Raw genomic sequence first — 8,483 nt, 5'->3', positions numbered from 1 at the left:
TGGATCCCACAGTCCATCCAGATAGCTTTCTTTTTCTTTCCAGTATTCAGGCCAATCTGGAAGACAAATTCATAGAGCTTCTTATTTGGCTGCTGGATCATATAAACACACACAATATTCTCCAGTATGCTTCTGGTATCTGATCAGAAATCAACAGTTAGATCTTTGTTTTACCTTGAGCAAGCTAATAGTCCTCTTCTCATAGGTCTTTCCATAGTCCACTATGGTCACAAGATCAGGGTGATCCTTCGCAGTCTGATTCATCCAGTTGGTGATCTGTAGGGTGGAGCAACATCACACATCAGTGTCTGTGTGTGTGTGTGTGTGTGTGTGTGTGTGTGTGTGTGTGTGTGTGTGTGTGTGTGTGTCAAAGTAACATGTGCGAGAGCAGTGATCGGGCCTTCTTACCTCCGGCATTGGATGGTATTTGTAGTAGTCATACTCCACTCTGTTGCACACACCAAAATACATGAGACTCATGAGAACCAGTGGTTTTCTGAACTGTGTCCTAGCTCAGTAATATTGTGTTCTGCTTTAGTCTCCTCATACTTAGATAAAAATGATAATCATCTGCCCTCTTGAAAGAATCCATTTCTGCTACTGAACTCTGAACTGTTAAAATCACGGGGAAGACATTGATACTGCTCACATGTCTGTATGCTGTAACACTACAATTAAAAAGCCCAGTACCAGTTAGACACCTGTCTCTTTAAATGGCCTGCTGTGGCTACACAATTTGATAAATTAAGGCAGGTATCAGTTAGAAGCCTGGTCTGTTTTTATAGAAATTCTTTGGATGGATAAAACATCTTAAAGCCCACTGGGTTGCCTTCTTGAGGTGGTTCTAGGCTACATAGATAATGCATACAAATATAAATGTTTAAACTTTTGTCAATCTTGACATGCTACACATCGTACGTTTGATTGGTTAGATTCTCCACAATTTAACCGTTCAGTTCATTTTACGGAAGCAATAAGCAAATAATAAAATAACCAAAGTATTATTCATTCAGATTTACCAGCATGGTAAACAAGAGAGACAAAAAAGAAGTGGTGACTCCCTACCTTTGAAGCAATAAAGATAGCCTTATTTTATACAAGGAATATTCCTACTGGTTTTGATTAAATTAACAATTTGAAAGTAGCCTGTTTCCCATCTTTGCTCAACTGCACTAGGAGATAGCTAGCTTATCTTAGCCTGACTAGGAGCAGGGGGAAACAGCTAGAGTGGCTCTGTCCAAAAGTTTAAATTAAAAAGACTCACTTATTAACACAATATATCTTGTTATTTAAATTTTCGTAAATTGGACAATTTGGATGTATCAATAATAACAATAATATGTAACACTCTGATGTTTTGCATTATGAGTACTTTTGTTTGGGAGTATTTTCACATTTTAGTCAGTAAAGTATCTGAATGCTCCTTCCACCTCTGAGAACTACTGTGGGGATTGGGATTCTAAGGTAACAGATTCCTTCCACAGTAATGACCCTAGCCTTTTGAGAAATAGTATCTGACACATGCCATCAGTGTGTCATTTAATGAATAAAACTTACCTTTCTACTGTGGCTGCTCCCATCGCTGAAAGCAGCACCACAAGGTTTAGTCCCACAGAGTTGAGCATTGTCACTTTGTGAAAGGCAACTCCTTGTTTGCAATGAACACTGACTTCAGGATGGTAGAAGCTTTTATAGAAGACATCCATCAGATAAGCATACACCTTTGCCTCAACCACAGACTGCCAGCAGCCCCACACACTATCATTGTGCAGGTTAATGTTTAATCTGAGCTGAGAGCCTTGATTACTTTACATCTTTTTAGATGGTCTGTGACACGTTTTTATATATGTATATTTCCCTATACTCACGGTCATGTATTTATTTTTTAATAAGGGTCAGATGGTTTACAAATTGATAAAAACATGTAGACTTGAAACACATTCAAGCACACTAAATTTCTCAGTAAGTTTCTTTCTTGACTGTTATCTACCTTTCCAGTACGACATTTTGTGTTTCTCAACTAACTTTTCATTGCATCCCTTCCTGCTCACTTTTTTCTCCCGGGTTTAGATTCAACAGGACTCTTATTTGCAGTGAACTGCTGTGATGTCAATGCTGATCATGGCCAAGAAATGATGCAGTGCAAATCATATTTAAGATTAATTTATAACCATTGTGTCTTGAGTTAATGAGACCTGGGGAATCATTGCTGTACAGACAAACCCTTGTCTGAGTAATGTTGTTCAGGAGAACATGTTTTTTATAACAAGAATAAAAAAGGGAGAAGATTAGATACGGTACATTAAGTCAAAAACATAAAACAATCAATAACAAGTCCAGACTGAGTAAGGGCAAAGGTCCACATTGTAGGATCATAAATGCAGGTACTGCCCATGTTATTCTGTTTAACAAAAGGTGTTACTTGTGTTTCATGTGGTACCACCTTCCTGTACCACAGGTAAAGCAAATTCTGTGGTAATGTATTACCTGTGGTACTATAACATATGGTTACCACACATTTACCACATAGTACATGTCCTATGGTATTATAACATAGATAACTTTGGTGATTCTTTAACATTTAGCCCCAATGTCAAAAATTGCACAACACTTTGTTTCATCACCAAATAGCTGTAGTGATTAGTGACAATGCCAAATACTGGTATGCTAACATGCTAAACTAAACGATAAACATTATACTTGCTAAACATCAACATGTTAGCATGGTCACTGTACGCATGCTAGCACAGTAACGTTAGCATTAGCTAAGAACAGACATCACAGAGCACCAAGCATGGCTGTAAATCTTCATAGTGTTCTTCATAGCATTGTGCATGCTAAAACCTTTAACTGTTGCCTGTACACCACACTAATAAATCCTACATTCAGACAAGGCAAAATGATTATTGTAATTTGACTGGATTCATTGCATCAGATCCCTTTTATTGTTCTGTGGCAACATCACTGTTTGTTTTTATTTTAGAAGCCTTTAAGAATTATTAATTATAAACTATTTCAATCACTTTCCCCTTAACAGTAAGCTACAGTAGTGCTGCAGTACTGCCAAGAATTAACATTCAACCATGACTTACACTGCTGCTTCCATTACTGCATTGCAGTAGTAACCTATATTCTTAGTAGGCTAATACACACTGAAACATGTGCTGAGGTAGCTGGATTCTGGGGACAGAATTTTGTGTTTAAAGGGGAAAAAAATCTGCATTGAACCTCTGTTGAGAACATTATGCCAAATGAACAGGGTGTGTGACAAAAAACAGATATTGCTCTTGATGGAATCTTAATATAAATTAAGGCTGCAAGCAGCGTTTGACAGGCCCTCGCATCGTGATGCGCGTTGGGGCTTGTTGGGGCGAGATGCAGTCGCTGGAGGTCATCGATGTGGCTCTGAATTATCATGTGCTTTGGGCACCTCGGGAAGCAGTTTAACATCACTCGCTGTGTCCCCTATGTGATGCTAGAGGACACTCGCTAATTATATGTTATGTACAAGTACATTAAGTGTGGACCACACTGTGAAAATTTCATGTAAATCAAATGAGGATTTTCACAAAGAATTTTCTTCCTGTTGCCAGTAAGTGGTGCCATGACCATTAAATTCAAAATGTCCAACTTTCATGTAAAGGGTGTGTGTAGATAGAAAGGGCACTATGTAAGGTCTTTATACACCACTGAAAACATACAGTGGATAGAAAAAGTCTACACACCCCTGTTAAAATGCCAGATTTGTATGATGTAAAATAGTGAGACAAAGATAAATCATGTCAGAACCTTTTCCACCTTTAATGTGACTTATAATGTGAACAATTCAAGTGAAAAAACAAATTGAAATCTTCGAGGGGGAAAAATGACAAATAAAAACTTTACAATAACCTGGTTGCGTAAGTGTGCACACCCTTAGACTAATACTTTGTTTAAGCGCCTTTTGATTTCATTACAGCAGTCAGTCTTTTTGGGTAGGAGTCTATCAGCATGGCACATCTTGACATTTGCCCACTCTTCTTTGCAAAAGCGCTCCAAATCTGTCTGACTGCGAGGACATCGCCTGTGCACAGCCCTCTTCAGATCACCCCACAGATGTTCAGTTGGATTCAGGTCCAGGCTCTGGCCAGGCCATTCCGAAACATTAATCTTCTTCTGGTGAAGCCATGCTTTTGAGGATTTGGATGTGCGCTTTGGGTCGTTGTCGTGCTGAAAGGTGAACTTCCTTTTCAGCTTTCTAACCGACGCCTGAAGGTTTTGTGCCAAAACTGCCTGGTATTTGGAACTGTTCATAATTCCCTCCACCCTGACTAAGGCCCCGGTTCCAAGAAGTTCTACCATGGTTTCATCAGACCATAACACATTATCCCACATGCATTTGGGGGACTTGATGTTTGTTTTTGCAAACTTCAGCCGTGCTTGGATGTTTTTCTTTGTAAGAAAAGGCTTCCGTCTTGCCACCCTGCCCCACAGCCCATTCATATGAAGAATATGGGAGATAGTTGTCACATGTACCACACTTTTTAAGGGAAATTCCTTCAGTTTCTTTAATGTTGCTGTAGGCCTCTTGGAAGCCTCCCTGACCGGTTTTCTTTTCGTCTTTTCATCAATTTTGGAGGGACGTCTGGTTCTTGGTAAGGTCACAGTTGTGCCATATTTTCTCCACTTGATGATGACTGTCTTCACTGTGTTCCAGGGTATATCTAATGCTTTGGAAATTTGTACCTGTCTCCTGACTTATGTCTTTCAACAATGACATCTCTCTGATGCTTTGAAAGCTCTCTGCAGACAATGGCTTTTGCTCAGAGATGCAACTAAGAAAATATCAGGAAAATCCTACTAGAACAGCTGAACTTTATTTGTGATTAATCAGAGTCACTTTAAATGATGGCAGCTGTGTAATGACTTCTAGTTAACCTGAGTTTGAATGTGATTGGTTAATTCTGAACACAGCCACATCCCCAGTTATAAGAGGGTGTGCACACTTATGCAGTCAGGTTATTGTAAGGTTTTTATTTTTCATTTTTCCCCCTTGAAGATTTCAGTTTGTTTTTCTATTGAATTGTTCACATTGTAGGTCACATTAAAGGTGGAAAAAGTTCTGACATGATTTATCTTTGTCTCATTATTTTACATCATAAGAATCTGGCAATTTAACAGGGGTGTGTAGACTTTTTCTATCCACTGTAGTTAAAAATATTATATTGCATTTCTGTCAATAGATCCTCCTAAATATTACACACTGAACCTTAAACCATTGTGTGCTTTTCTAGCATTAGGACAAAAATTGAAATAAAAACAGTTATCATTATGCCAAATCATTTACCAAATATTAATCATTTATTTTAAAATAAGTGTGCACAATTCACTAAATTTTAAATGCTGTTTTGTGTACAGAAAACCTGAGAAATCATTTTGAGATCTCTCACTAAAGACAGTCAGTTATCTCAAAGTAAAGGTCGAGCTTAGAGCGAGGAGTGGGGGCGAAGTAGTCTAAATATGTTTCTCAGTGTACATGACCAGCCCTGAAATGATAAAAGACCTGAATGCGATGAATTCCAGTTGATGTGACATTTATTTCTATGTCCCTGAAAGAGAGACGTGGGAGGAGTGCGCTCACAGAGAGGTGTTAGAGGAAGCAGGGGTGCATTTGGTGAACATCCGCTTTGCATCAGTGGTGAACTCCATCCGCCTGGAGGATCAGTACCACTACGTCACTATAATCATGCAAGGAGTACTGGACAGGAAGAAGTCAGGAGAGCCAGAGTACATGGAGCCGGAGAAGAACGAGGGTGAGTAAAGTTAAACTACAGTTTTTCTTAAATTGAAAAACATGATTCCCACCTGACTGAGCAGTTCATTATAGAGACTGTGTGCTTCTCTCCCTCTCAGGTTGGACATGGACACAGTGGGACCAGTTTCCTCCAGAGGATCAGCTCTTCTTGCTGCTAACCGGTCTGAGACAACAGGGCTTTCACCCATTCAGGACCACAGTAACAAACACTGAGCCATGAATCTGCTGTTACACTGGGAAACTTTTGTCCCCTACACTAAAAGATAAAACACACTTACCTCTTTATGGTTTCTGTTATGGTACATACTGTAACTTTTGCCAATAGTATGAACTGTAAATATAGTAGAATAGTTATGCATTTTCTATTTTAGGAATTGATGACATACAGATTGTCAGCTGTAAATTCATTTAGAATTAAAGTAGAGAATATAACACCTAAAATGAAGTTTAGATGTTTCTATTAGCTGTATAATTTAATTTATAGGCATCACAAATGTTCAAAACAAGAAACAGTGAACATATTTTTAATCTGTTTGGGCAAGTTGTTGCTCTTTTGCACCAGATCTTGTCAGTTATATGTCACAATAATTAATGTTAATTAAATAGACATGGGATTCTTCGAATGCATCAGCTATTGGCTGCAATACATTATAAGATAAACATTTAAGTATTTAAAGAAACTTTTAGACACAACGGTTTGATAATAGTTTAAAGGATGCATTATTTATCAAGAGATAAATGTTGCATCTCCTCCACCGGCTACATCTCCCGCGCTGGGCCGCCGGTCTGCCGCTGGGCCTGATCGGCGGCCGTCATCCCGGTCAAAAACCTCCGCTTCCCTACGTAGGATCCTGAAGGAGGCTGTGCTCAGACGCTCCGGAGGCCGTCTCTACCCTGCACCGTCGGGTAGCCCCTCTCTCAGGTCTGTTACTGCTACTCCAACACAACACTCAACAGCTCACACACTCCATCCTCAGTCCGCACACAGTGTTGAAGCAGATTCTGCTCAGTCCTGCTCTGGAACCACACAACCGGCATCTCCTCCTACTCTTTTCTCCCCAACCACACTAATAATTGGTGACTCCATAACCAGAAACATCCGTTTCTTTAACGCTACCACTCACTGCTTCCCCGGTGCCACCACAGCTGACATTTAAAAAAAACTCCAGGACCTGATGCCATCGCTCCCGTCCTCCATCACAAGAGTGATAGTCCATGTGGGAACAAATGACACAGCTCTTCAGCAGTCTGAGCTGACAAAATCAGATTTTAACCGTCTTTTTAACTTTTTAAAGCAGTGCGGAAAGTCCGTTTTTATCTCTGGTCCCATTCCCACAGTCGGTCGCGGTGCTGGCCGCTTCAGTAGACTCCTTGGCCTCCACGACTGGCTCCAGTCCGCCTGCAGGGCTCACCCTGTGTGTTGTGTGGATAATTTTAATATTTTCTGGCAAAGAATGTCTCTTTTTAAGACAGACGGACTTCACCCAAACAAACGGGGCTCAGAAATGTTAGCTGCTCACATACAACATGTGGTGCGGTCCACACATGACTTACGTGAATGACTAATCATTCATGCAGCACACCTGGACACACCACCGCTCACTGAACAGATCTCTGCCTCACTGCCACAAACAACTGTCTCCACCTGCTGGCATGTTAAACTGTCTGCTCCCAGCGCTGTTCCACAGACTTCTATTCCTGTCATCATCACGCATAGACCAGTAAACTGAAATGTGCACATCCCACACAGAAATATTAGTAATCTCTTAAGGATTAGGACAACTGCACCAACTCCAGCACCCAGAACAAACTCATTTAAAATGGCTCTCTTCAATGTGAGATCTCTGTCAAGTAAGACTTTTATCTTAAATGATTTTATCTTGTCTGCAAATCATGGTTGCAAATGAATGACTATAGCCAGCTAGCTGAACTGTGTCCGCCTCAATATGACTGCTTTAGTCAACCGAGGGTCAGTGGTCGTGGTGGTGGGCTAGTGAGTATGTATAGGAAAAATTTTAAATGTCATCAAGTACGCTGTGATGAATTTAACTCCTTTGAAGTTCTCACTCTTAAACTTGGAAGGCTATCATATTTGTTATAATTTATCGCCCCCCAAAACCGCCTGGAGGATTTTTATCAGAACTTCCTTAATTTTTATCTACTCTGGTTTTAAATTATGACAGAATTGTTCTTTGTGGCAATTTTAAGGGCAAACCCATAACCGTGGTCATACACTGGACTTGGTTTTTACCCTGGGTGTCAGCATTTCCTCTATGGAATTAGTGGACATGACCATATCTGACCACAGATGTATTGTTTTTAGCTGCAATTCGCCTGTTACTCATGCCGCCTCACCAAGCTCCGTGTGTTCTCACATCTTTAATGAACAAAGTGTTTCAAAGTTTTGCGCATTCTTTCAGAGCCAAAGCCAACACCTGTCTGATTCCAACACCAACAATCTGGTCGATCACTTCAATCATATCTGCTTGTTGTCTCTAAATATTACTGCTCCTCTAAAGGTTAGGCCTACGTCTAAAGCTAGTAAGCAACCCTGGATAAATGACAGCATTCGCAGCCTAAAAAGGGAATGCAAGAAAGCAGAGCGCAGATGGAAAAAATCCAGTCTCCAAGTCCATTACCTCAGTCTGAAGGATTTATTAATTAACTACAATAACATGGTTAAGGATGC

At 40.1% G+C, this 8,483-nt stretch overlaps 2 protein-coding genes across 2 annotated transcripts in view; one reads left to right on the top strand and one right to left on the bottom strand.

The window, feature by feature from the left end:
- The window catches only part of LOC123970976 (carboxypeptidase O-like), an 8,098-nt gene extending 6,459 nt beyond the window's left edge, over nucleotides 1–1,639 (bottom strand). The window contains 4 exon segments of the mRNA XM_046049437.1: nucleotides 1–56; nucleotides 175–276; nucleotides 409–448; nucleotides 1,558–1,639. The exon segment at nucleotides 1–56 is cut by the window's left edge and continues 241 nt beyond it. Of these exon segments, the coding sequence (XP_045905393.1) occupies nucleotides 1–56; nucleotides 175–276; nucleotides 409–448; nucleotides 1,558–1,625 (266 nt within the window). The 5' untranslated portion in view covers nucleotides 1,626–1,639.
- Nucleotides 1,640–5,566: 3,927 nt separating this feature from the next.
- Nucleotides 5,567–6,096, top strand: LOC123974631 (nucleotide triphosphate diphosphatase NUDT15-like; the record flags this gene model as incomplete). The annotated part of the gene is made up of 2 exons (XM_046055457.1): nucleotides 5,567–5,792; nucleotides 5,893–6,096. Coding segments are annotated over 2 exons (348 nt in total), but the record flags the coding sequence as incomplete, so codon positions are not given.
- Between the last annotated feature and the right edge of the window lie 2,387 nt (nucleotides 6,097–8,483).

Source organism: Micropterus dolomieu, linkage group LG01, assembly GCF_021292245.1.
Source record: "Micropterus dolomieu isolate WLL.071019.BEF.003 ecotype Adirondacks linkage group LG01, ASM2129224v1, whole genome shotgun sequence".
NCBI lineage: Eukaryota > Metazoa > Chordata > Actinopteri > Centrarchiformes > Centrarchidae > Micropterus > Micropterus dolomieu.
The sequence above is the reverse complement of the archived record's forward strand: the minus strand, read 5'-3'. Positions and strand labels throughout refer to the sequence as shown.